General features: G+C 36.7%; 5 protein-coding genes across 10 annotated transcripts; 1 reads left to right on the top strand and 4 right to left on the bottom strand.

Moving 5' to 3' along the window:
- The first annotated feature begins 618 nt into the window (after nucleotides 1–618).
- Nucleotides 619–6,622, top strand: LOC111459371 (SNF2 domain-containing protein CLASSY 4-like). 2 transcript variants are annotated; one of them, XR_002713283.1, is made up of 4 exons: nucleotides 619–2,704; nucleotides 2,941–3,093; nucleotides 3,707–5,722; nucleotides 6,084–6,622. XR_002713283.1 is itself a non-coding variant. In XM_023102240.1 (3 exons), exons 1-3 carry the CDS (start codon nucleotides 875–877, stop codon nucleotides 5,600–5,602), a joined length of 3,879 nt encoding a protein of 1,292 aa, XP_022958008.1. In that variant the 5' UTR covers nucleotides 619–874; the 3' UTR covers nucleotides 5,603–5,843. The 2 variants fall into 2 exon arrangements, 1 of the variants encoding a protein (XP_022958008.1); XM_023102240.1 differs by lacking the exon at nucleotides 6,084–6,622 and having other exon boundaries at nucleotides 3,707–5,843.
- A 1,176-nt stretch (nucleotides 6,623–7,798) lies between these two features.
- LOC111459373 (casein kinase II subunit beta-1) lies at nucleotides 7,799–12,094 on the bottom strand. Of its 3 annotated transcripts, none has more exons than XM_023102242.1 (5): nucleotides 11,560–12,092; nucleotides 10,624–10,842; nucleotides 9,857–9,966; nucleotides 9,610–9,775; nucleotides 7,799–8,271 (listed from the first exon to the last, which is right to left on the bottom strand). In XM_023102242.1, the coding sequence occupies exons 1-5, from the start codon at nucleotides 11,795–11,797 to the stop codon at nucleotides 8,141–8,143; spliced, it is 864 nt and encodes a 287-aa protein (XP_022958010.1). In that variant the 5' UTR covers nucleotides 11,798–12,092; the 3' UTR covers nucleotides 7,799–8,140. The 3 variants fall into 3 exon arrangements, with proteins under 3 accessions (XP_022958010.1, XP_022958011.1, XP_022958012.1); XM_023102243.1 differs by having other exon boundaries at nucleotides 9,613–9,775; nucleotides 11,560–12,091; XM_023102244.1 differs by lacking the exon at nucleotides 7,799–8,271 and adding an exon at nucleotides 8,278–8,405 and having other exon boundaries at nucleotides 9,613–9,775; nucleotides 11,560–12,094.
- A 771-nt stretch (nucleotides 12,095–12,865) lies between these two features.
- On the bottom strand, nucleotides 12,866–19,389 carry LOC111459588 (decapping nuclease DXO homolog, chloroplastic). The gene is made up of 13 exons (XM_023102570.1): nucleotides 18,838–19,389; nucleotides 18,115–18,353; nucleotides 17,748–17,813; nucleotides 17,552–17,630; nucleotides 17,316–17,395; nucleotides 17,214–17,237; nucleotides 16,702–16,826; nucleotides 16,142–16,358; nucleotides 15,972–16,025; nucleotides 15,144–15,190; nucleotides 14,419–14,503; nucleotides 13,580–13,643; nucleotides 12,866–13,415 (listed from the first exon to the last, which is right to left on the bottom strand). The coding sequence occupies exons 1-13, from the start codon at nucleotides 19,196–19,198 to the stop codon at nucleotides 13,312–13,314; spliced, it is 1,545 nt and encodes a 514-aa protein (XP_022958338.1). The 5' UTR covers nucleotides 19,199–19,389; the 3' UTR covers nucleotides 12,866–13,311.
- Nucleotides 19,390–19,745: 356 nt separating this feature from the next.
- Nucleotides 19,746–22,678, bottom strand: LOC111459829 (pentatricopeptide repeat-containing protein At4g17616). Its single transcript, XM_023102907.1, has 3 exons — nucleotides 22,528–22,678; nucleotides 20,093–22,182; nucleotides 19,746–20,016 (listed from the first exon to the last, which is right to left on the bottom strand). The coding sequence occupies exons 2-3, from the start codon at nucleotides 21,836–21,838 to the stop codon at nucleotides 19,999–20,001; spliced, it is 1,764 nt and encodes a 587-aa protein (XP_022958675.1). The 5' UTR covers nucleotides 21,839–22,182; nucleotides 22,528–22,678; the 3' UTR covers nucleotides 19,746–19,998.
- Nucleotides 22,679–23,180: 502 nt separating this feature from the next.
- LOC111459107 (calcineurin B-like protein 1) lies at nucleotides 23,181–26,458 on the bottom strand. 3 transcript variants are annotated; one of them, XM_023101864.1, is made up of 10 exons: nucleotides 26,192–26,458; nucleotides 25,679–25,839; nucleotides 24,634–24,716; nucleotides 24,478–24,537; nucleotides 24,125–24,233; nucleotides 23,981–24,033; nucleotides 23,776–23,856; nucleotides 23,581–23,693; nucleotides 23,422–23,505; nucleotides 23,181–23,390 (listed from the first exon to the last, which is right to left on the bottom strand). In XM_023101864.1, the coding sequence occupies exons 2-9, from the start codon at nucleotides 25,755–25,757 to the stop codon at nucleotides 23,442–23,444; spliced, it is 642 nt and encodes a 213-aa protein (XP_022957632.1). In that variant the 5' UTR covers nucleotides 25,758–25,839; nucleotides 26,192–26,458; the 3' UTR covers nucleotides 23,181–23,390; nucleotides 23,422–23,441. The 3 variants fall into 3 exon arrangements, with proteins under 3 accessions (XP_022957632.1, XP_022957631.1, XP_022957633.1); XM_023101863.1 differs by having other exon boundaries at nucleotides 25,679–25,810; XM_023101865.1 differs by having other exon boundaries at nucleotides 25,679–25,810; nucleotides 26,112–26,203.
- Between the last annotated feature and the right edge of the window lie 157 nt (nucleotides 26,459–26,615).

The raw sequence follows: 26,615 nt of genomic DNA, 5'->3' as shown, positions 1-26,615 counted from the left end.
TATATATATATATATATATATATATATATATATATATATATATATATATATATATATATATATATATATATATATATATATATATATTAAAAAGTTTTAAATTTGAAAATTAGGAAAAATAAATTTTGTTTTAATTAATTTGGATAAGAATAAAAAAAATATTTACTTTATCTTTAAAAAAAATAATAAAATAAATATCTCAATTTGACCCTGAATCTCGGTCTCTTTTTTACATCATTGGTGCATGGGATTCGAATTCGACAATGTGGCCAGCCATGTTACCTTATATTTATCTTAAACGGTCAATGAACGTGAATAATGTGATTTGTGAACCGACAAAGGGAACATTTTGGGCATGTGACGATATTATATAATTTTGTGGAATTTAAAAAAAGAAATCTAATATTTAAAAATTAAAATAAAGGAAAAAATATTTATTTATTTTGTTATTTGAATAGGAAAAAGAATAAAATAAAAAAAAGGAGGCAAAGAGAGAGGAATTAAAACTAAATAAATTCCAAAAAAGAAAACTCAAAAGTATTAATGGATTTAATGATATATATAATATATAGTAAAAGAATGAAAATGGTGCTTTAAATCAGTAGTAATTGGTAACCGTAACGCAATTTGTAAAGTAAAAAAATCGTCGATTCCTTTACTTGCAGTCTTCCCTCACCATGCACTAATTCTCTTCGCGCCCGTCTCGCGCTTCTTCGTCGGTTCTCTTTCTCTATCACACTCAGACACACGCTTCCCGCTCAATTCGTATGAACAGTTCTAATGATTTTATTGTGATTTCCTGTTTCAACCGATTCCATTCCGTTTCTGTGAACTATTTGCGTGATTTTTTAGTTTATTTGGGGCTTACGTGAAGATGGTGGACTCCGTAGCGAAGAGAACGAGGCTGAGGCGAGCAATGGCTAGAGAGGAGCATTTGGAGCAGAGGAAGAAGCGTAGGAAGAAGAGCAGGGATTCCGCTAGTAACAATGTTCGAGGTCAATTTTCGAGCGGAGGATTTCGTGATCGAGGCAAGTGGGTTAATGCTTCTGAAAATTGTAGTGTTAATCGTCGAATGGAGGTAGAAAAAGTGGCTATAAGTGTTGATAGCGAGGAGGAGAGCGTTGAGGAGATTGATGCTGTTACGTTTGGTAGAGAAGGTGGGGATTCGGTAACATTTGTAGATTCTGAGAGTTCGGGGTTGAAGAATGTGAAAGGATTTGGTACGAAGGGGAATGTTGATGTAATCGATTTAGAGAATGAGGTGATTTTTCTTGACGAGGAGGAGGGTTTTGATTCTGTGAATTCGAACTGTTCGATTTCTAAGTCAGCTGCTGCTGCTGCGAAGGGCGGGGATTTCACTTGCCTTGATTTGGATAACGAGGATGGTAGTAGTGGCTTGATTTCATCTGGCAAGGGAAAGGGTGCTTTAGAGATATCTCCAAATAAAAGCATGGGAGAAAGTAATTGCTTGAATTCTAATGGCTTTGAGAGTGGAGGTTGCTCGTACAGCACTGAGCCCGCATGTTGTCCTGATGATGCTGTAGATGAGTCCACTGAATCGGGAGCATCATCAAATGAAGAGGAGTCTGATGAATTGAGTGACGAGAATTATGAATTAGAAGAATCAGAAGAGTCAATTTCAGAGTCCTCTAGTAGTTCAGAAAACGAGGAAAATAATGGAAGTTACTGTGTAGAAGCAGGAAGTAGAAGGGAAAGAAAGGAAAGCAGGAAAAGGATAGAAGTTATTGAAGGTGGACTAAAGAGACGTAAAGCTTATGGATTGGACATATTGGCTGATCTTAACAAGGACGGTCATAACTTTGATTACGAAAATGGAAATGTTAAGGTTCGTGAGCAGGTGAATTGTGTTGCACGAAGAACCCGTTCACGCTACGTTTGGAAGGTTAAAAAGATGAATAATGATCTTGGAACTGTCAGTCAGCCACTCTGTATTGATGAGGAAGGGTCAGACTTTGAGGGCAATGAGAAAGAAATAGATTCTTCGTCAAGGCATGACAGTAGAGATTCTTGTGATAGTGACAATGACAGTGATAGCAATAGCAATAGCGATCGTGGTCGTGGACATGGTCGAGCTCGTGATCGTGATCGTGGTCGTGGTCGTGGTCGAGGTCGTGGTCGAGGTCGTGATAGTGATCATGATCGTACTGCTGATGATGGAATTTACAAGCCAAGAGCCTGGAGTAGTGGTATTAAAAAGAGAACTCAGTTCAACTATCAAAGTGATGATGTTATCTTATCAGAAAAAAATGATGATCATACAAACAAGGTTGAGAATTTTCATGGGGGTAGTAAACTTTGGGATAGTAAAAGTTCTCCTGAAACAGATAAACACAAACGGAGTGAAGACTGTGAAGATTTTCAGAAGGTTCACCCAAAGAATTTCCATGAGTTTGATAGTATTATCAAAACAAAAGGCCACAGTGCCTGCAAAAATCTTGATGTTTTCAATATTCTTGTAGATTCCATAGTTGCAGACAAAGAACTGCCTTCAGATGATTTAGATTCTCGTACAAGTCCACTCTCCCATTGTCCTGAGATGCCTCTTCCTTTGAAGTTCAATTTTAGATTTGAGGAACCACATCTTCCAGAGAGGTTAGAGGAAGAAAAAGAAATGGATAAACTGTGGGCTGAGCTTGACTTTGCTCTCAGATCCAGCGAGATTGGTGCGGTGGATTCAAATACAGTAGGTCCTTTCTGTAGCATTGGATTAAAGCTTGTTATGTGTTATTATAGCATTAATATAGTTGCACAAATAGGTTGACAAGTTCTATTCAATATAGATATTCCTCCTCTCTTTTGCTCTTATTTAGGAAGCGGTAACACTTTATTGATGCTACTCAACTGCTATTCTCCAATTCTCTGTTACAAATGGTTATATGACTATAAATTGTGAAGTAAGTGATTCGTAATGATTTGCAGGTTGAAAATGAAGATGCCTTTCTTTCAAAGCTTGACCAAGCGGATCTTTGTCTTCGTGGGGATCATCAGCTGATACTTGATGAACAAATCGGACTTAGATGCACACGTTGTTCATATGTCAAATTGGAAATCAAAGATATTCTACCTTCTTTTGTGAGTCGTCTACCTCTCTGTTTATTTATGTACGTAGTTCTGAAAAGTATCTTCTTTTTCTGTGTATCATGTATATTCTTTTGTGAGTTTTTGCACTTTCTTTTCTTCTTTAGATTATGCTTTTATATGAGTAATCAGTAAATGACTGGACAGCAAATCTAATGTAACTACTATTATTTGCTTTCTATGTTTGATTCTACAAAACTGGCTTTTAAGAGGGTTCAAGCGATATCACTTTAATTATTATTATTTGCTTTCCTTGCATATTCGATGAAGTTCTTTGTGAATGCTTTCATATTGAAATATAGTTGAATGAGTAGGCATCAACCATTTTTCATTCCTTGATGTTGATGTGTGTTGGATCTGATTTTGTCTTGTCAAGTGGCATCTAGATGTGTTTGTTTGAAACTTCTTGCATTCATTACGTTAGAAAAATAGTTTGCATTGCTGATTGAAACATCATCTTTCTTCTTCTTCTTCTTTTAAAAACTCAATCTTTGTGTTTTTTTTTTAAAAAAATAAATTCTTGGATGTGAGATAATGTATTGTTCTGTCGTTAGTATGTGCTTGTTGACTTCACATTAAAGGAGTTAAGCATATTGATGTCTTCCAGGGTACAAATCCATCTGGAAAGTCGCAGAAGAGGGAATCTGGCTCATTTGAGCATGTTAGATTTGATGACCTTCAACAGGAATTTGATCGTGACCCCCATGACATATCTGATTCACAATATCATGTTGGACGTACAGTGTGGGATATCATTCCCGGTATAAGGGAGAGCATGTATCCACATCAGCGTGAAGGCTTTGAATTTATTTGGGAAAATATAGCTGGAGGAATTTATCTTGATGAGTTAAGAAAAATAAACGGCTTAAACAATGGGAGTGGATGCATTGTGTCACATGCTCCTGGAACAGGAAAAACTCGTCTAACAATTGTTTTTCTTCAGACATACATGGAACTAAATCCAACGTGCCGGCCTATAATTATTGCACCTAGCAGCATGCTCCTTACCTGGGAAGAGGAGTTTTTGAAATGGAAGGTTGGCATTCCCTTTCATAACCTGAACAAGCGAGATTTCACTCTCAAGGAGAATTTTTCAGCTCTTAAGTTCTTGATGCAAGCTTCTCCATCAGGACAAACTGTGGAGAATGTACGGCTTGTAAAACTGCTTTCCTGGAAAAAGGAGAAAAGCATTTTGGGAGTTAGTTACAGATTGTTTGAGAGACTTGCAGGAGTTCGGAAAAATTCGAAATGTGATAAAGTAAGGAATGTCCTTTTGGAGCTTCCCGATCTTGTTGTCTTCGATGAAGGGCACATACCACGCAACGATGATAGTCTTATTTGGATGGCCTTGTCTAAAATTAAAACAGAAAGGCGCATCATTCTCTCCGGAACACCATTCCAGAATAATTTTACTGAGTTTTCTAATACACTAAGGTTGGCGAGGCCAAACTTTGCAGATGTATGTAAGTCTGGAGGTAATGAATGCCCAGATAAGAAGCGTGGACGCCCGAAACATATCTCAAGAGGAAAATGGGACCTTTTGATTAGTTCCATTGACAGAACTTCTGAAAACTTGCCGGAAAGTCCGGAATTGAGAGAAATCAGAGCCTTGATCAGTCCGTTTGTGCATGTATACAGGGGCAACATTCTACGAGAGAAGCTTCCGGGGTTGAGGAAATCTATAGTTATACTACGACCAGCAGAGCTGCAGAAAAGTTATCTTGAAAGCATAGTAGGGAACAATTCTTTTGAAGTGGAATATGCTGAGTCCTTGATATCCGTACACCCTTCCCTGAAACTGAAATGTGACAAAGAAGATTTTGATACTGACAAGGAAATGTTAGAGAAGGTTAGATTGAATCCTGAACTAGGAGTGAAAATACAGTTTCTCCTCGAAATTATACGTCTGAGTGAAGCTTTGAATGAAAAAGTTTTGGTTTTCAGCCAATACATTGAACCATTGTCCTTTATAGATGAGAATCTTAAGTTTCATTTTAATTGGAATGAAGGGGTAGAGGTATTTCATATGGATGGAAAGCGTGATATAAAGAAGCGACAAGCATTGATAAATACATTTAACGATCCGACAAGTGAGGTTCGGGTGTTGCTTGCATCAACAAAGGCTTGCTCAGAAGGTATAAACCTTGTTGGGGCTTCAAGGGTAGTTTTACTTGATGTTGTATGGAATCCTTCAGTGGAAAGGCAAGCTGTATGCCGTGCATTTAGACTTGGGCAGAAAAAAGTTGTTTATGTGTATCATCTCATTACCTCTGGGACAAGGGAAGAGGAAAAATACAGTCGACAAATGAAAAAAGATCGGTTGTCTGAGTTAGTTTTCTCTCCTGAACAGAGCAGTAATCAAGTAAAAGTATCATCCACAGATCTGGACGACAGAATTTTGGAAGCAGTTCTTCAACATGAAAAGCTTAAAAATATATTCGAAAGGATAGCGTACCAATCAAAGCAGTCCAGCATGAATGGGAATTTTGGCTTGGCAGACTAGGACTGAAAATGTTATCACCATCTCTGGAACCTGATGCTCTCATCCTTTGTTTTCAAGTTCGTGCACTTTCGGAAGCTTGGCAGACAGACAGTTATTGAGCCGGGGTACTTTTGGACACTGGTAATCACGACTCTCAATTTACCAATCATTTTACCTATTTTTACTTTTATATTAGTTTTGAGCTCTTTAGATTTGTTTAGATATCACTTTGCCTACTTTAACTGGTTGTAGTTACTAGTTTGAAGGAAATTGAGTATTTACGAACTTAATTTTTGTAGGCGAACAAAAAAAAAAAAAAAAAATGGTTATCGAATATGGCTAACTGGTTGTAGTTACTGGTTTGAAGGAAATTAAGTATTTACGAACTTAATTTTCATAGGCGAACAAAAGAAAATATTAAATAGTTATCAAACATGGCCTTAGCGGGGTTTCTACCATCTGCAACACTGAAAATCTGTCTGTCTTCCTGTTTATATTGCAGATTTTTGTGGCCTTCTTGCGACGATACGCCAGAATGGTCGTAAGCACTACTAACTCGTATTTTTTTTTATTTTTTATGGATCCATTAGATGGGGGTAAGAGCCATTTTTTGCCCCGTCTTTTATGGAGTGCTTAAGTTTTTTGAAGCAGCCAGTTAAATATTATATGAATTTTTTGGTCTCACTTCTCAATGTACAGCGAAGAACTGTAGTTTCGTTTGGATAAGTTACCCAAAAGAAACTACAGAATCTTGGAAAGTGTTTAGTTAGAAATTGAATACACAAGTTTAGTTAGTTTTAACTGAAAAAGCTGCTGTGAAAAGGAAATGCTAACAGAGGTTCTTTTATATGTTATTTTCCCCTTAATATTGATATTAACTTTGAATAAAAGTAGAGATATTCGTGGCATTCATGGTGTAACTACAACCTTTTGATGATTATACAACTGACTGGAAGGCTGTTCTTGAATGGTATTCTCCACTTGGCCCTTTTTTTTAGAGATTTTCGTTGTAAATTTGGATGCAATTTCAATTCATTCATATAATAAATTGAGTTGGTTTGGATGGGAGTATTTGGATTCTTTATTTAATATTTTGTAGAAAAAATAGTAAAACAGTTTAGCTTGATCGATCTATTAAACTGTTATCATCTATTGAACTGAAAATGAAAATTCAGTTTTATATTTTGTTTGTGAACGAACTAATTAGTCTTCTAAAAGTTGAATAGTCCATCTACAATAAATATATATATATATATATATATATATATATATATATATTATTTTGTTTGTCCTTGAATTTTTAAGAATAAGTTTGTTTGGTCCCTATAGTTTTTAACATATCTTCTCACTTGGTCCTTTGAAATTTGAAAACGTACCTTTTTTTTAATTTTTAATTTTGGTAATATGTACACAAAATGTGTGAGATTCTATATTGGTGTGAATATCTCTTCTTAACATGTGTTTTAAAATCGTAAGACAGATAATATCTAACTTGGATTATTACAAAAAAAAAAAAACATTAGAATTCAAGTATCTAATAAATAAAAATTGAGATGTTAAAGAATTTATTAAATACTTTTTTGTATAATTTTTTTTTCATACCAATTTAAAAGTTTAGAGGTAAAATTTATAATTTAAAAGAATTATTATATATATATATATTGATAAAAAAAAAATTGATTGTTGATAGGAATATATTGAATTCGTTGTAGTTTGATCCCATGAAGTGGTGGATGACATTAAGGTTGAGAATGTGCATTCAATTGTCCAAGTTACTATCAGTCATTTGATGTCATGGTCAACTAACTATAATTAGAATTTAGAATAAGATTCCATCCCCATCCTCTCTATTACGCATGTATTTTTCATCAAATTATCGAAGCAATAGAGCTTGAAGTTGGGTGGATACTACCATTTAAAAGAGGGTGGAATCCCTAGAATTAAATAAAGACTATAAAGCATGTCCGAGAACTTAAAAATCTTGTAAATAACAACTATAAAGCATAGTTCATCTAAGTAAAGCATACTAGAAGTTACCTTCTCTTTATTACTAGTTAACGTCTCTTGAAAGATCGAACATTTGACTCCATGCCCACGTAATACTCATTTGAAAAACGAAGCAATTTCCATCTTTCAAAAAGATATTCATATTGTGTCGAACAAATTCTCAAAAGCCAGAAGACAAACAATAGAACAAAGAGTGATAAAGCTATATTTGAACAAAGAGTGATAAAGCTATATTTGAATCGACATTAATAAAACGGTTAAGCGCAGAAACAGATTAAACAAGTAATCTCCACACTTAACCTACCAAAAAGAGTTTTTTTCAATTTTTTTTTTTTTTGGGGGGTGTGGGGATCCTAAAGAAGCTCACCAAATAGGAGCCATCATCATGAGAATTGGCACCTCCATTCACAAGGGGTAGACGAATGCTTCATTATAACATTCAGACGCAGATAATTCTCAAAGTATTCTCATAGGAGGCAGAGCTACACTAACTCTCGAAGTATGTCCGAGATGCATAGAACTCACCCAAGTGAAAGCTTTAAAGTTTCAGTTTCATGGCTTGTGGATCTTGAATCCAAACACTCTCGGAACGTAGCTCTGAATGGCTTTTTGCGGCTTAAGGTGTCCATATGTCATCAGAAAGAGGTGAGAAAATGTAGTTCCGAAGTAAGCTCCATCAATGTCTATATAGAGTTAAAGAAACTTGTGAAGACTGCTGTCTATCCAAACTGAATTCTCATCATTTACAAAGGTTTACATGCAATTCAGTGATTCAAAACATGTATTGTGTACGCTTAAAATGCATGTGCTACAAAACCTGAAAACCGACAACTTCAGTTTCACGTAAAATAAACACCGAGTAGAGTGTAACTTTCGTGTCAAATCGACAAATTGCCATTTCCTATTAGTCAAATTCAACCTGCAGGCATAGGACAAACTGATCGCTATAACATCCTCCCCACCAATAGGGGTACCACAAACTGGCAGTTCTTTTACTTGAATTAGTAACAAATTATTCTAGAGTACGTTTTTTTATAGGATTCTGAAGGAACAAGAATAACTCCCCACTAGACCTTAACTAAGGAGGATATCTAGTTTATCAAGATTTTTAAATAAACTCAAAGAAACAACCATGGGAATTAGAATGATTAGAATCTTCCCTGGTTAGACAGATTTGAATCCGCTTGTCTTGAAGTTTCTTCATGGTGTTTTCTTTCTATGTCTTATGTTTTTTTTTTTTTTTCTTTTTTAGGTGAGAAACTGAACTTTTATTAAACAAATGAAAATAAATACAACATACAAATTTTAAAAAAACAATCCCAAAGGAGACCAATGCTTCTAAGTCTTGCATTGTAGAGTTTCCAAGTCTTACCTTGATTTCTCTGTATAAGATAGATGTTTTTGTTGGAATATCTTTATCTTCCTGCTGCAACTTTCTATGTGTTTTGCTTTCATTTATTGTTCTCATTTTCACTCCCATGTAAAGATTGTATAGTTTGAGTATTAGTCTCTTTTTATTACACATCGATGAAAAGTTTCATTTCTTGTTAAAAAGTGTAACAGCCCAAGCCCACCGCTAGCAGATATTGTCCTCTTTGGCTTTCCCTCGAGGTTTTAAAACACGTCTACTAGGGAGAGGTTTCCACGCCCTTATAAGGAATGCTTCGTTCTTCTCTCCAACCGATGTGGGATCTTACAATCCACCCCCTTGAGAGTTAGCGTTCTCGCTGGCACACCGCCCGGTGTCTGGCTCTGATACTATTAGTAATAGCTCCAAGTCCACCGTTAGCAGATATTATCCTCATCCTCTTTGGGCTTTCCCTTCTTGGTTTCCTCTCAAGGTTTTAAAACGCATCTACTAGGGAGAGGTTTCCACACCCTTATAAGGAATGTTTCGTTCTCCTCTCCAATAGATGTGAGATCTCACAAAAAGAAACCAGATGATGGAAGAAGTAAATTGATAAGAAATGTATAATGTGCATGAAAGTAGTCGAACAGATGATCATGCAAATAAAGGATACTACCTTGATATTTCGATCGAGGATAATAAACATCCTCACATCTTGGACAGTATATTTTGACGGTGCTTGCTCTAGGAATATCTGATTGACCAACAGGAAGACAGGGTTGTCCACAGCAGTAAACTCTAGGGCATCTCCCAAAGTCATAATTCTTGAACTTGTCCAGCTGCGAAGACCATAATGGATTATTCTGACCACTGGCATTATAAGCATAAAAATACAACATAACCCAAAAGAAGATTCTCACCATAGCAGCCATGCCTTTACTTGTCAGTATGTATCTCGCATGAATTAGACCATAAAGCATTTCAGCTGCAGATTCAATTAGTTCATTCTGTTCCTCTGTAAACATATCACCTGCACATTTCACCCATTCAAATTGATTTGTAACAACTGCACCTAAATGGGAGATTGAAGCCCAAATACTTATATAGAAGAACTTTGAAAACGGATACTGTCAAAAGCCCCAAATGATAGAACAATAATTACTATAGAAATTAAGCACAAACCAACATGGGACCTAGTGTGAGAAATGAAAAAGAAAGAAATAAAGCGCTTAGATAGAAAGAATGAGTTCAAAACACGGAGCCACCAAGCTAGAATTTAATGTTCTACGAGTTTCCGTAGGCAACAAATATGGTAGGTTCAAGCAGATGGCCAATGAAATAGGTCAAGGTGCACGCAAGCTGGCCAAACATTTACGAATAAAGAGAGAGAGAGAGAATAAACCCAACTTAGAGCTTTATCTCCAAAGAAATGGATGGAATGACTATCTCGGTTTCAAAAGTTCCATGACTTTCAGTATCCTATTTATGGCTTCCCTTGCATTGTCAAGCAAGCAATGTTGTTGAAAAATTAAGTCATTTCAAAATGTTTATCAGCCAAAAGTATCTTTGCGAGACAAAAATACAACTTCTCATGTAATGGCATTGGCTTTGTCTTCTCAATCAATGATTTCATTGATATGCGTCTAAACAGAACATTTCAGAATACTTAAGAATGCATTAAGCATACCATTAGAGGATTCAACATCCAAAATCAAATCAAGAGCATAATCATAGTATGGAACTTGGCTGCTTAACCCACAAAGGTTGAAGTCGTCTTGTATATAGTCATCATCCACTTCACAAAAGAACTCATTTCCTCGCAGATTACAAAACCACGAAATCCAAGATGTATCATCACCATCAGATCCACTGACATCTGAATCTTCACTGTCAGTCTCAGACTCTTCTGCAATTATACCAAAAGATTTGAAGTCTAAACATAAACAAACTATAACAAAATCATATTGTCATTAATTTATCTAACTCTTAAAAACCAAACAATCAGACAAACAAAGCATATAAGTTCTCAATAATTTTTATCTCTGCATGTCAATAATGTCTGTTGTCAATTGAGTAATTAGCAATATGCTATTTGTTTTAGTTTCATAATAGAGAAGAATGGTGAAGACTGCAAAAGTTGGACTGGAAACTAACCTGAATAACATCTATATCAATATTTATGAAATTATGTCACAAAGAATCACACAAACATTTAGCCTATCCTATCCTCTCATCAGCCAATAATCGAAGTCAGAATTCATTAGTAGGAACAACAATCATTCTAATCAAGTATTCAATCGTTCCACAAAGTATGACATGGGAAGTATACGCTATTGCAAAAGGTAGTGATCAAAACCATCCTTTCATAGGCACAAGGCCTGGAAATACTGATATCAGTCAACACAATACACCAGAAAACCAGACTTTTAATCATCTTAACCATAGGAGGGCTGTATCGGATCCTCAAATTCCCAAAAACACGCAAGAGAAAACAAGCACAATTCGAATCTGAACAAAGGACAAAAAAAGAGAGGAAAAAAAACAGCTCAAACTAACAAAAAGTCGAATAGTACACAGACAGGAAAAATCGAAAAACAAAAACAAAGAGGAAAAGAGGAACCACCAGAACAGTTGGTCTTAGATAGAGACGAAGGGCGAGAGTCTCTCTGATCAGACGGCGGCTTCACCATTAACACCGACTGAGCCGCGGAGGGCTTATCCTTGCCGTTAAGGACCGCGCGAGAAGTGGAGGGGGAGGATCGCTCGAGCTGCTTATCGAGAGCCTCGTTGATACGCTTCCGATCGAGAGGAGTAACCTCCAACTTGGAAGCGCCGGCAAGCGCACCTCGGTCACGGTGCATCGCCGCCGGTTGTAGGGCGGAAAGAGAGGGGGAGAAGGGGCTAAATCTGTGGGAAAAACATGAGGAGAAAGAGGGAATCGAGCGGAGGAGGAGGAGAAGAAGAAGAAGAAAAAGGATCGAGAAGCAGAGGAATTGCTAGAGAGAATCTGGGAGAGAGAAGAAAGAGTGAGAGAGCAGAGAAGGCATTATCTATGTGTAGATATGGTGGTCTGTGTCTGTCTGGGATTCCAAAAGCTCAACGAAGAATGACACAGCGAAAGAGAAGGGCGACGATTTAATCTTTTAAACTTTGCTATACGGTTCACGATTAATCGGCAGCGACAACTCGTCCTCTTTTATATTCTGTGTGTGTCTCTATATACATTATATATATACAATCAATTTTATTCGACTGAATTATTGAAGAAAATTACTCTTCAACTTAATCTTATTTTCTTTATTTTAAAAAAAATTCAAAAAAATCATTAAGATATTTCATCTAAAATACAATTTTGAAAAGTTTATAAAAGATTAATGTGATAATACTACTGTTATGTTTGGTTCATTTTCACGTGGTATTTTTTTTTTAAATAATTATATTTAAATGTTTTGATAGAAGAAATGAGGCTGATATAAGATGAAATTGGTCCAGACAGTTGAAAAATAGAGATATTTTAATACATTGTTATTATTATTATTTTTTTTTGGTTTCAATTTCTATTTTAAGTTAAAAAGGTATTAAGAAGGAAAAGGGAAAGAAAAAGAGGTATAACATGTTTCACGTGCCAAGCCTATAGTAGCAGTGCCACTTAAAACGTCCACCAAATTTATGCAAACATTTAAAAAGGTGAATCTGCCACAAATAATTGAAACTCCTCATAATTGAAGGCCAAAAGCTAAGAGAAATTGACGAAATTCTTATGATTTCAAAAGCTTTTCTCCAAACATCTCAACCCCTTACACCATGAGGCTACTCGTTTGGGATGAACAAATTTAGACATAAACTTAATCGAGAAAATCAAGAGGCTAGAAATGCCTTGTTCCAGCAACTTAACAATCATCAACTAAACAAGTTCCTTGGTCTAAAACTGATCAAAATTTTCTTGTTTTCTGTTGATAGAAACAGGTCGTTTCAGCAGCTTAACCAATTACAAAAGTGATCTATCAAACACCAATGGAGTTTGGAGTTCATATCTCATGATAACACCGAATCAAATCAAACTACCCAAGAAGATAATTATAATACCTCTGCAAAATAGAGCTCCTTGCTTCCTTTTTGGTTCCATTTTTTTCCCTCTCCTACGGGGTTGTAGTTAAACCTGTTAGGTAAGGTAATACAATATTTTGCATTTTTTCCTTGAGAGCTCAGGCAGGCATGTCTCAACTTTACTTTAATTGGCGAAGAAGCATATAACAAGTGTAATAAACCACAATAAGGGTCGACTGTAGTTTGAAAAGAAAGATGATTGCTAACTTAACCTTGAATCTGCGCACTTTCAGATTTACAGGGAATAATGAGGGAGTTCTTCACAAGACTACAATAGATCCATGTGATGAGTGATAGCGTCCGGGCACGAGGAGGCTTGAAGAAGCTCTAAACGAGTGAAAGGATTTGCAAACTGCAGTATGTAATCTTCATCTGAAGTAAACATTGGACAGCGAAAGAGACATTAGTTATTTCATCCATGCTATCTTCGACAAGTAGACGAAGCTTTTGAAATTAGTTCTTGATCCATGACAATATGCTGAAACCAATTGAACCAATCTAATCGGAGTAATGTGAAGTGCAGAACACAAACTTACTTTCTTTGACTGTTCCATAAAGCCAGCATAACACTTCATCAGCAAAGGCCAGACAGACTCCTCCCTGCAATCAGTTGTCATTATGAACACAAGGACAAGAAGAAAAAAAAAACCGAAGTACCAAACTTCTGTTAACAATACAAATCAAAGCTTAATTAACAAAAAAAATATGATATTATTATTTAGTTCTTTGAGTTGACAAGTAACAGTATGAAACAAAATTACAAGAAACAGAGAACAGAAAAACAGAGACAACTAAATTCATATAACTTCGAGAAAAAATGCAACTAGACATAGAATGAGGTGGGACAAATACGTATCAATTTGAATTTCCTTCTTGTATAAAAATGTATATTTTAATAAATGTCTTTGTGCGGTACATATCCTAGATTTTAAAAAAAATGATGTCACCATGAATGTGTTGTGTTTTATCATGTCTCGTATCCTTATTTGTGCTTCTTAGGGTATTACAAATTGAGATCGAGGACAATCCCTTCCTCCAAATTGGTGCACATTTTATAAAAATGGTGAAGATCTTTCCATACAAAATAGCTTCTCAGTTTCCGCATTCTCTCTTCAACTCTTTCAGTTGACATATCATCCTTCCGGTAATATTTTAACTTATGTAGGGGCCTCCCTAAGTAGAAGAGAGTATTTTCTACTTTTTAGGCATGTAATGTTGTTACGGCTTTATCTTCCAGAATATTATCCTTTTAGAAACTACGTTTATCTCCTGTTTGGGCTAAAAATGGAAGGGAGTTTTGTAGCTTTCTTAGCCCAGGCTAAGGCTTCCTAATCCGATTAATTCTAAAGAAACTCCCCTCCAAATTATCAAATACCTGCCAATAGTTCTTCATTTTCACTCTCTGTGTTATGTCTTTAGTTCTCAATCTTTCTGTGCGGACTAGTTGGCCAGCATCATTCCTGCATAAAATGAAGGCAGTGAATAAAATTAAAACTAGATGTAGGAAATCCGAAAACCTACAACATACTTCATGCATCAACAAGGTAATGATATCACTTAGTAAAAAGGAAAAACTGCGGGGTGCTAATATATTTTGTGTAAACGAGGAAGATTTAAACAGCACATAACTTATATTTAACTTCAAATGCTTGCTTAATAACAATTTTCCCCGAACGGAAACAAACTCAGGAAGGGGTGCAGTCACCAAGTTATTTAGAAGACAATTTCTCTACCCTGGATGAGAATTGAAGTCTTGGACTTGGATATTTAAGGCTGTGTAACGTGGCCCTAGTATGGTCATTTCTTCAAATGGGTAAAGTCTCAAGAAGGTACACAAATGGCATGAGTAGGTGGTCATCAATCACCAAGCTAAGACCAAATACTAGAAGCTCAATCCATTTCCTTGCTTGACACTTCGTTGACTACTTCTAAAATGAGAAAAAGGAGGGAAATGAAAGACAAAGTGAGGCAAGGAATTCCGTGGGACGTTCATAGATAAACCTCCTAGCAAAGAGCCACTCACCCTGCAGACTTTCTTTCTATTAACAAAATAGCTTCAATCAACCAAAATAAAAGAGCCCAGCTAGATGAATAAATTACCTGAATCCGATAATGATATATGGTACCCCAGCTAAGAATGATTGTATCTACAACAACAACAAAAAAAAATGCAATCAAGTCAATGCATGTACTTAGAATGGAACGAAAAACTATATAAGCATTTCATACAGTAAAAGGGAAGAAACTGGACGAATCCAGAGACAAAAGTTAAGATCTTCAGGGGAACAAAGATACTTTTTTTTCGGGAAGAAACATTAGAATTATCAATCGATCATCTTTTTTGCAGAGAATATTTTATGGAGTGCATAGAAAAAGAGCATTGTGTACGCAGCTATTGGAACTTTCAAGGATAGACCAAGTGACACAAAGGGATAGTTCTAAAACTATATCATGCAATCATCCACCCGACATATAACATTTATGCAAACACTGAAAAAAAAAAAAAAAAAACGGAAGCCATGTACGAATCACCAAAAATCAGCCTACTGTCAAGGGTATTGGACCCATGTGAAGAATAACAAAAAATGGCCATCTATCACGCCCCTTGTCACAGTTTTCAGCTCCATGAAAGATTTTGTTACCTTCTTTAAGCCCAAATGGAACCAGCAGGGTAACATGGAAGATTTCATTCTTCTTCTAAAATCTAAGAATGGCATCATCTTTTCTCGCATAAGGATCTTAAATTCATGTCTTTAGCTATGGCTACCTCTAATAGTCCAGTGTTTCCAGAGTCTAGCCAGCAATGGTTAAAGTTGTTTATACTTGATTGTGGGTACTTGTTTTATATATAGTTCCCATGCATCAACTACAAAGTCAATAACAAAAGTAGACACTAATCGACCCAGCAGACAGGAAGTACAAATATACCCAGAATTTAAGCAATTTCTCTCTCTCATATTTTTCTTCAGTCCGCTGATCCAACTGCAAATAACAAGGTAAAGATAAATGTTATAAGATCGGAGTAAGGCCAAACACTGAATCTAAAGCATGAAAGAAATATTTTAAGTAGTATAGTATTTTTCTTCATTGATGTCAACCTCACGACTTGTTTTTAGTTCAACATAAAACCTCCTTCCCTCATCAGTTGAATCACAGCAATCCATTTCAGCACCCATCAGGATGCGATGGGCACCTAATTTGGTTTTGATCACAGCACAATATTCAGCATTTGCATCTACATGATGGATCCCTTCTCCATCACCTCTTCTTGGGTCCTCCGTAGCAAGGCTCTCAAAACAGTAACCCCAATAGCACCTATAGGACAAGGGTTTCCAAGGCACTATGAGAACTTTTTGATACAAACGAATAAATAAAGCACAATTTTATCCAGAAATTAACGAATAATAGCAAACAAACCAAAACATAACAACAGGTGTATGTATTGTCCAACCACAGAAACCTGTAGCTTCTGCCGCAATAACATTCAGCTAATTCTTTTATTCTTATGTATGATAACCACAGAAACCTGGAAACACTACCAGCAATCATCTATAATACTCATGATTCTCAGCCTAATGAGATCATGCCAACATCTGCTCATATTAGTTCTATGAAATCTTCCTCCAACACGTGAGCAAGCATATTAAAGCTCTAGTACCTTCGACGCTCCAATTCACTTTGTGGTCTTTCTGGTAATTTATGCACATCAAGGTACACAACACCATTTCTTTTATGCACACCCATTTCCCAAGGCTCGTGACGAATATAAGCAGTAGCCAATATCTGCATCAAAAGCAGCATAACATGACATTGATACTTGAGCATTCTACATCAGTCAGAAAATATTTGTTACCGAAGAAAAGCTCCAGACAATAAAGAACATGTATTCACACATTCCAACGTCATTAGTATCAGGAGAATATGAGCATTATTAGAACCAAAAAGAAATCTTGACTTCCTTCAGCTATTGTATGAGAAATCCAGTAGATTCCGAAAAAGTTTAAAATTAAATCTTCATACATAGCGCCAACATAAAATTCTCTATACAACTTATATCTGTCATCAGGAGAATATAATCATTGATGAACCATGACACCCACAGATATTCTAAGAGAAGCAGAAAAGGAGTAATTGAGCAGCGAAAAAAGGACAAAGCATAATCAAAAGTACCTTGTTAAGATTGTTACGGAAAGTCTGGAAGTACAATAGGGCAAAGTTGTTAGTAATTGACCGATAATTGAAGTAAAATCCTTAAGCTAAAATGTGGCTCACCACAAAATGAATGTTTTGAAGAGGAATGTTTTTGTCCCTAATGCAAGCAAGGAGGTCACCAAAACCCTGAGAACCTAAGTCTGAATAAAAGGAAGAAAAAGTTATAAGATAGTCAAAAGCATATAAAAAAGTTCTTTCAACATATTGATCCAAAAAGAATCAATTTGATGTCCATACCATCTTATACATAGCATTTAAGGAAAAATGAAATCAAAATATTTTTAAAACTTGCATACCTTTCTTCTCAATAAAAGTGTCAAAACCTTCGTTCAAATCAGCTCCAATGTCTTCAGTAATGAAGCGCTTAAACAGTCTCTAGCAATGGCACATTAACAAGCAAAATGAGCAAAAAGAAAACCTCATTACCAGCTTGTATATGACAACAGAAAGTTCATGAAAATTATATGAAGAAAGAAACTCTAATTAGCTTACCAAGCTGCGATCATCAAAGTACACATCTCCACCTTCAACACGACTATAGCAAGCAAGTTCACAAGGCTATAGAATAAATTATGATCAGCAAACAATTATAAATGATAATGAACGAACTTTATGACAGAAAGATAGCATCCATAAAAGTTTAGCTTCTCATGAAGCACGATAGAATGCAAACTGCATTATGAACCACAATATAATAAAAACATCATAAAACCACACTAAAACTGTCTTTTCACCACCACCCAATACGCAACTTACCAAACAAACACAAGCCACTTAAGCAACCAGTTTGAGAAAATTACTCTGAATCTATATGTTGTCAATCTGTGCATGTGTGTAGAGGAAGAAACAATATGCATACCTCCTGAAAAGCAATACACTTCCTCGCCAGTGTTTCTTCACTTTTAGTAAGCTTCATGTCTGAGACAAAGCGTTCATCATGGCGCCCATTTGAAAACTTCGATCCATAGCCACCAAAACCATGCCTTTGGGGAAATGGTCCAGGCCGTGGAAGGAGGCCTGACCCTCTATCATTCCCCCAACGACCTCGCCCAAATGTTCCTCTAGCATGGTTGTTATTACTCCTTGCCGCAGGTAAGACTGCCATTAAATTAATCAACTGAGAAAATTGGGAATCTCTTCCCTAACTCTTCTATCATTTGTACATAACTTCTCTAGTAATATAGCTATAGAAAAATAAAAATTAAATTTATCATGCTGCCACTACATAATCCATTTGTTCCAGTTAATATTTCGAATTACTGATGGTGAATAGATGCTACTTTCATTCCAGTTCAGCAATTAGTTCGATATTTCCTCCCAACCAACCCAAAATTGCGAAATGGTTCCAATTTTCAAATCCCTTCGAATTATTCAAACTAAAGACTAAAGAGTAAAATACTAAACATAATAAATCAACAAAGAAAACGTTTCAATTACTCCCTCCAAAAATTCATACCCAGACTAGAACAGTAGCCTAAAGAGGAACAGTAACATATCCAGAAAACACCAGCAGAATACACCAAATAGGAAAGTTCTTAAACATGTACACAAATTAAACAGTAGCTAGCCCAACTAAAATTACCTGGCACAGGATAAGGACTAGCAGCAAGTGTTTTACAATATTCCTCATTATCAGAACCAAACAGATCTCTATCCTCATACCCCAGATGCCCCCTATCTTGATTCTGCTGAACTTCTTCGCCTTTTTCCTCGTCTTCTTCTTCAGCACTACTCACACTCCCACTACCTCCACTACTACTGTCGCCTCCATCGCTAGCATTGGACGATGAAGAACCCGAAGAAGACGAAGAAGACGAAGAGGACGAAGATTGAGAGGAGGACCGAGCAGCATCACGGTCATGGTTGTCGTTGTCGTTGTCGTTGTTGCCTTCGTTTTCCAACTCTTCACCGAATATATCTACATCTTGCTCGGAGAAATCCATTGGAGGGATGAACTCCGGCAATCTGGGTGACGAATTGCGACGGTTTCGATCAATTTAAGAGCAGAAAAGAGTTGGAATTTCGATGGGAGGGAACTGAACGGCCTCTCTCAGTGGAATATGACTCGAGAGGTTTTTCCTTTCCCTCTGCAAAGAGTTTCTTTTCCTTCCTTTCTTTGTTTTTTTGTTTTGGGAATCTGATTCACAGCTCGGCCAAATTGACAATGTGAGTGGACTCGGTCCCTCACTCGTTGGGCCTTGAGGGAATACTTGGGCCCATATCATGTATCCATTCCTTTATTTCGGCCCATATGTAATTACAAAATAATTTGTGAAATTATAAATTATTTTTTAGTTTTGAAAGTTAAGAATTATGTATTTGTTAAAATATTAGTTTTCCAAATTTAGCTAGGATTCTGAACAACTTTGAAATTAGACAATGTGACCTAGGTCACGAAATCAACTTTGAAACTAGACAATGTGGGCACCCTTCTCCCGAAGTTACGGGACTTATTTGCCAAGTTCCTGAGAGAGAGAGTTATCTCGCATCCCTAGGTATTCTCTACCTACCCACCTGTGTCGGTTTCGGGATCACATCTCAAAAAAAATGTACACTTCTTTCATGATTCTTAAAAAAAAAAAAACAAACGACTTTGAAACTAGACGATGTGACCTAAGTCAGGTGTTTTCACGGTATGTACTCGATCAAATGTAGACTCTTTTGTTGTTTTTTTCACTTTTATGAACCTAATATATTTGCTTCGATCCCTAGTTCATACAATTTTTTTCTCAACGGCTGCCAACTAGCCTTGGAGATGGTTCTGCACAAATACAAACAAAGGAAATCTTTGTCAAAACTAGTTTCAAGCTTCAAGTAAAATTTCAGTAAATACCAACCCATTGTTTGAATGCTCTAACATGCTCTAATCTATTCTTCTGTGCCTCAGTTCTGGCTTCTGATGGCTTTAAGCTCCTATAAAGATTCTTATGAAGCTTTAGATACTGATCTTTGTACATTCCCTTGTCGGTGAACATCTTCTGCTCCTCCATATGTCCAACCACTTCCATCACTCTCTCAAAGTAACCACCTCGAAGAAAGCACAGCAACAAGAACTCATACAGATCTCTGCTCAACACTAAGCCTTTACTCTGCATATTCCTCTTCATGTCTCCCCATAGGAATGTTATGTCGCGATACCTTTGCAAAGAAGAGAAACCGAAAGCTAGATCGGCAAAAGTTCGGGCGGTAGGTTGAATGCCTGTCTGCTGCATTCTTTTGTATGCATGTAAGGCATCCTCAACCATTTTGGCCTTGCAGAAAAAGTAAATGGAAGAATTGAACTTGTAAACTCTAGGAGATAAGCCACTGGTCTCTTCCATTTCTTGAACTATAGATTCAGTGAGAGACGTGTCGTGGGTGTTTGGTTCGTTTTCGTGCAACATACTTTGGTTAGCCATGTCTTCTGCCATAGCAGTGGACAGTCCGGCCTTTGCCATTTGTTTTTGCAGTACATCTGCTTCTCTGAGCATTTCCTGTTTGTAATATGCTTCCAAGAGCAAGAAATATACTGCTGAGTCCATTGCCGAGCCAGCTACTTCGATGTCGTCCAAAATGTCGTGAGCAGTTTCGAGCCAACCTAAATAAATGCAAGCTTTAACTACATCAGAACACAAATTAGAACCCTTAACTGATGCCAACCCTTTTTGAACTTGAAGTAGAAGTTTAGAGAGCTCAGAAGTTTTTCCAAGTCTCTTGAATTCAACAATGAGTTTAGCAAGGGTCTTGTTACTGGCGACAAGTTTGCCATTCTTATAATTTATAAACTCTGGTTTCACTTCAACATTGAGAACAGAATCTCTCTGCAGTAGTTCTGGCATAATCTTTATCTTCAATCCGTCCTTTAGATGAGGTGATCCAATTGGAACAAGGCTAGATTTTTGGAAGTCCATCCAACGTTTTTGAATGCTACGAGAATCACCGAATCGACATATTTCCAGCACAAGGTTAGTAGCGGAATCAAAGTTATCGAACTTAAAGTGTAAGCTCAACAAGCTATCATAGAAATGACAGTAATGACAAACCAGTGAAGGAGAAACTTGGTCAATATGCATTTTGAAGTTCTTTAGATCATCTCTTTGACCGTTCATGTCATAAATCCGAGCAATTAGGACAATCGTCTGAGCATCAGCAACAACCCCAGTTCGAGACATCAATTCCACAAGCTGCTGACCCTTAAAAGATAATCGAAACCCGACACAGGCATGGAGCACCAGGTTAAAGATCACGGTATCTGGTTTCATCGATTTCGCTTGGTCATTTCTACTAGCAGTCTGTTGTGAGAAGCAATCACAAATCTGGACTAATATATTAGAAGCAAGATATGTTCCAACCTCTGTCTTCACCATGTGCATAATAACCATCTGCAACAGTTCCATTTGTGGTAATCTCTTTATCTGCAGCATCAACCTAAGCATCTCGGAAGCAGGAATCGGCATTTGGGATCTCGCCAATCCGAGGGTAAGTTTAGTTAAGGCATTGAGTTGCAATACCACTGGCTTCTCTTTCCAGATTTGAAGAACCAAGTTACATGCCTTTTGTAGCCAGTTGCAATCAAAAGTATAGGATAATTGAGAAATCAACATGAGCAAAACATTATCCTTTGGAAAACCATACAGCCTTTTGAAATCATTAAACAACTCCCATGCGTCATCAATTTGATGATCTCTCAAAGCAATTTCTAGCTTTCCCAAAAGCACTGTATGTGAGGAACCTCCCCAACATAATGTTGTAGTGTATATAGAAGTATGAACACAACGACAAAATCGAATACAACATAGCTCAGCAAATCCAGGGTTTACAAATTTTTTTATGAAGAACAGTTTCTCACTACAAGCTGATATTGAAGCAGAGCTCTGCAGAGCTGAAACTAATCCAGATTTCAAAGAAAAGCCCGTTAATACACGGGATTGAAGTAGTCTTTCTCTTGCTAAGATCAAGGCCATAAAAAAATAAGAGATTACACTACAAATTATCCATGTATGAGATATGATGCTTGAAATTTACAAAATAATTGAAGATGGCTGCTGCAAATATCTTCGGTAAAACAAGTCGATAGGATTATAATTAATAAACCGAAAGAGAAATTGCTTACTAAGCACTCGATTGAAAATTAACCTAGCTTGAAAACGAAGATACAGCGCGCGGCCGGAACCATGAAATTTCGTATGGAAACAACAAATGGTAAAGAAGAAGAGAAGGATGATTCTTAAAATCGAAGACGAGGATCAAAAATTCAGAATCGGTGAGGAATAATATGAACAAACAAACTAACCCGAAAATTTCCAAGGACTATCGCTTGCAGAAACCAGAAAAACAAAACCGCTGCCTCCTCCGATCGACGAAGGGCGGAGGACGGCGGGGAAGAACCAAGTATTAGTTAAACTACGTCGTTTTGCATTTCTAGGTCGAAAATCACGGGCCACTTTGACAGTTTACTTGTGGCCTCGTCCATTCTCTGTTTTGTATTTATTTTTCATTTGAATATTTTTAAATAAAATAAAATAAAGTTATTATGGTAATTTTATTATAGTAATTTTATCTTAGTAAATTTATCTCATCACTACTACTAAAAATTTGATATACCAAATAAATTTTAAATTATTATTTTTCCAAAAGTAATAATAAAAAATCATTTTATTGATTAAAAAATATATTTGATCTAAATGTTATTCTAAATTTAACGTCACCGTTCAATAATTTAACTCTACTTAAAGTGTAGGTCTAAGTCCAACACCTTACGGCACTCATAAGTCACACTCGTAAGCCTTAGTTTTAAATAATAGTTAAACTCACCGCCTAACTCTAGGACTTGTATGTGTCAAAGTTCGACCAATCTCAAATCAGACTCATATAAGTCAAAGTTCGGACAGATCGTGAATGAAAGTAAAAAGTCAACTAAATATTAAATTGAGTCTACAAGGCTAATTAAAAATAAAATATTTTTATAATATGAAATATATGAGAAAAGTGGGAAGAAGAAGATGGTTTACACAAAACTGAGCCTCTCACTAGTTTGTATGTATGCTCACACAAGGACATCTCCTCCCGCAAAATTCTTCTATAGCCAAAATTCTTCTCCTTATTTCATCTCAGCTCAAACAGTTTGGTCTCCAAGAATAACAAAAGTATAAAAACGTGATTAAGACTTAATCTACCTAATCACAACTCTAATTCTATTTACTCTCTTCAAGCTGCATCCTCATCAACCTCAGAATTAAACACAAAACTTGGGAATGCTGTTGTTATATCCCTGCATTTTCAACATCAACTCGCAAATTACTCGACAACGAACGTACGAACCTAGTCCAAATTCTCGTATTCTTACCTCAAATAAGGGAGTGTCATGATCTTTAGTAACGACGGGTTCTTAGAAACAAAGTGTTGCCACTCCGTCATGTCGATCTTCCCATCTTGGTTTATATCAGCTTCCAAAAATGTCTGCAATGCACAAATAACTTCGTCACACGTATTATGTAAGCGACATGTCACACAACGAGATCGGTGATGATCTATTTTTCACCTTATCGAGTATCATCTCAATCGCCTCATCCGCCAACTTCATTTCAGATTCACCAAGAAGTGCTAGTAACATTTGCTTAACCTGTCATAATTATAATTGGGATCGATACGGAGTTAGAGCCTCGAGCCCCAACTAATAGAACTCGAGTTACTAATTGGTGAAGCAAGCAACAAAAACGAAAGGAGTAAAGAAAACTTCGGCATACCCCTTTGCGCTCGATAAAGCCCGTGTTATCTAGATCATACAGCTTAAAAGAAACTGCAAAAGATTAAATTAACGTTTACACCACAAGAATTCCAAGTACGAGTAAAGAAACTTGTAAAATTTTGAACTTGTCGTTTATACGTACAGCCTATCTTGTCTTCCAAGGGAGTATTTGGATGAAATATGTGGAGCGAACGAACAAAGTCCCCGAAATCAATAACTCCTCTATGCTTCACATCAAATAGATCAAAGATCTACAATCACAAAAAAGGCTCCTCAGTTTTACTGCAACCTCTACGATAAGCCGAGTAAGCGTAGCTACGGATACTACAGACATGTAAGTACAAACGCATCGACACAGCTAGTGCTGCTCGTGAGTTGGATTGATTCCAATAAAATTGGAGTTGATCAACGCTTCAGATAATTCATGTGTGCCCAAGAAGGGTTGTTATTATTATTATTATCGAACTATAAACTAGTTCATACAATAAACATTACCCGACTTGCAAAGAGGTTTTCTTTCGTCCTGTTCTTGAAAAGAGCCAATACAAATTCTTCCTGCACGTTTAATAACATCTGTCAACGCTTGAGGTTACTCGGGATCAGGCTTAACAATTGCATAATATAGAAGATTTGGTATGATGAATAAAATACCTTGTTTATTAGCCCATCGTCTATCACTGAACTGCTTATAGTTTTGAAAAGCTCGAATAGAGCTTCGACTTCACTGACACTAACTGGAAATCAGAACATGGTACAACAATGAGAAAATCAGCACTAAGATGCATGAAAATGGGAGAAATATGAGGAAAAACAAGACAACAAAAACCAAATTAGATCATAATATGATCATCGAATCAAAGGATAATACAAACAGCTCCCGTCCCCTAGAGTATATGTGTAACGGCCCAAGCCCACCGCTAGAAGATATTATTTTATTTGGGCTTTTCCTCTCAGGCTTCCCCTCAAGGTTTTTAAAACGTGCTTTCTAGGGAGAGGTTTCTACACCCTTATCAAGAATGCTTTGTTCTCCTCCCCAACCAATATGAGATCTCACAACCCACCCTCCTTCGGAGACCAACGTTCTTGCGGGCACTCTCTTCTCCTATCGATGTGGGACCCCCTCAGTCCACCCCCTTTGGGGCCTAGTATCCTTGCTAGCACACTGCCTCGTATCCACCCTCTTCGGGGCTCAGCCACCTCGCTGGCACATCGCCTAGTGTCCAGCTCTGGTACAAACTGTAACGGCCCAAGCCTTCCGTTAACCGATATTGTCTTATTTGGGCCTTCCCTCAAGGTTTATAAAATGCGTCTACTAGGGAAAGATTTCCACACCCTTATAAAAAATGCTTTGATCTCCTCCTCCAACCGACGTGGGATCTCACAATATAAAGAATATGATGACACAATCAAGATCTAGAAGAAACTTTGACTTTATACAGGGCAGAACTTGGCTTCTTTGGTGCCAAATCCAACCAATTCCAAGTCAACTGAGCTCAAACCCGATCATACAAGATCATAGTCGAGACCTTCCCTCCCCCATGTAATAAAAAACAAAGCCAGAAATGTTGATAGGGAGAAACAAAACAATAATACCAAAACTTTAGGGGCAAATTACAAGGGAAACTTCAAATTATAATTCTTTATGAAGAACAAACAGGGCAGATCATGCAGAAGCTACATGAAACAGAGAACATACAGGTCGTTTGTGAAGCAAGGAAAACAGGATCCTCGTTTCCAAGGTATTGCCTTCTTCCTTTAGACGGACCACAGCCCATTTACTGAAAGAGAATGGAACAGCCCACTAATAACAGCTGCCTTCTGGGTTTCACTACAACAACGGTGAAAACCATCTTACCCCTTGCATTTAACAACCCAAAATTCAAACAACAACCAAACATCCTCGGATTAGTCCACAGATAATTCAAATTAAGACTGCGGCGCATAAATTCAAGATAAAACGTTTTGACTTAGCTTTTTGTTGACCCCAGAAATTGAAACATGTGCATTCAAATATAATACTCCTAAATTCAATCGTAGTCGGTAAAACAATCGAAAAGAATTGAACAAACCCAGAAATCAATTCAAAATCCAACAATCCACAGAAATCGGATCCCAAAACAAAAACCCACCAATAACAATTCAGCAGAAAAGAGGAGAAAACAATCAAAATTCCCAAATAACAACGAGGAGAAGGAAATAGGAGACCCACCAAGGAGTGTTCTTCAGGAGGAGAAGAAGGGGAAATTCCAGAGAGAAATCAAACTCTGTAGAAACCCAAAAGAGAGATATGGCGGACCCAATGAAAAAGAGGAGACGCCGCCAAAATGTTAGAGCAAAATAAGCGGCGGAACGTGAGAATTTGGGGGTGCAATTGGAAATGGAAAGCGCAAATTTCGAAACTGATGAGTTGATTCTAAAAGCAGCAGCGGCCAAAGATTGTAGCGCGAATTGGAAACGGAAGAGCCCTGATTTGGTATGTCATTTTTTTAGCAACAATATTACAATAAAATCGAATCTCTTTCTATAGAACATTAAATTGTTCTAGATAAAACATATTTTTCATTAAAATAAAATTATAAAATTAGACGTCATAACTGATATATAATATTATTTATAACAGTCTAAAAAATTAA

This window comes from Cucurbita moschata, unplaced genomic scaffold (assembly GCF_002738365.1).
Source record: "Cucurbita moschata cultivar Rifu unplaced genomic scaffold, Cmos_1.0 Cmo_Scf00022, whole genome shotgun sequence".
NCBI lineage: Eukaryota > Viridiplantae > Streptophyta > Magnoliopsida > Cucurbitales > Cucurbitaceae > Cucurbita > Cucurbita moschata.
The sequence above is the reverse complement of the archived record's forward strand: the minus strand, read 5'-3'. Positions and strand labels throughout refer to the sequence as shown.

Coding starts and splice junctions, on each gene's coding strand:
- LOC111459371 (XM_023102240.1), top strand. CDS start 875: ATGGTGGACTCCGTAGCGAAGAGAACGAGGCTGAGGCGAGCAATGGCT. Junction 2,705..2,940: donor GTGCGGTGGATTCAAATACA/GTAGGTCCTTTC, acceptor AATGATTTGCAG/GTTGAAAATGAAGATGCCTT. Junction 3,094..3,706: donor AAGATATTCTACCTTCTTTT/GTGAGTCGTCTA, acceptor GATGTCTTCCAG/GGTACAAATCCATCTGGAAA.
- LOC111459373 (XM_023102242.1), bottom strand. CDS start 11,797: ATGCACCGTGACCGAGGTGCGCTTGCCGGCGCTTCCAAGTTGGAGGTT. Junction 9,776..9,856: donor GTAAAGGCATGGCTGCTATG/GTGAGAATCTTC, acceptor TGGTCTTCGCAG/CTGGACAAGTTCAAGAATTA. Junction 8,272..9,609: donor TCGATCGAAATATCAAGGTA/GTATCCTTTATT, acceptor AACTCTATATAG/ACATTGATGGAGCTTACTTC.
- LOC111459588 (XM_023102570.1), bottom strand. CDS start 19,198: ATGGATTTCTCCGAGCAAGATGTAGATATATTCGGTGAAGAGTTGGAA. Junction 18,354..18,837: donor TAGTCCTTATCCTGTGCCAG/GTAATTTTAGTT, acceptor ATTTAATGGCAG/TCTTACCTGCGGCAAGGAGT. Junction 16,827..17,213: donor TCCGTAACAATCTTAACAAG/GTACTTTTGATT, acceptor CTTTTGATGCAG/ATATTGGCTACTGCTTATAT.
- LOC111459829 (XM_023102907.1), bottom strand. CDS start 21,838: ATGTTGATTTCTCAATTATCCTATACTTTTGATTGCAACTGGCTACAA.
- LOC111459107 (XM_023101864.1), bottom strand. CDS start 25,757: ATGGGCTGTGGTCCGTCTAAAGGAAGAAGGCAATACCTTGGAAACGAG. Junction 24,538..24,633: donor ACGATGGGCTAATAAACAAG/GTATTTTATTCA, acceptor TTAAACGTGCAG/GAAGAATTTGTATTGGCTCT. Junction 23,857..23,980: donor GCTTTATCGAGCGCAAAGGG/GTATGCCGAAGT, acceptor TAATTATGACAG/GTTAAGCAAATGTTACTAGC.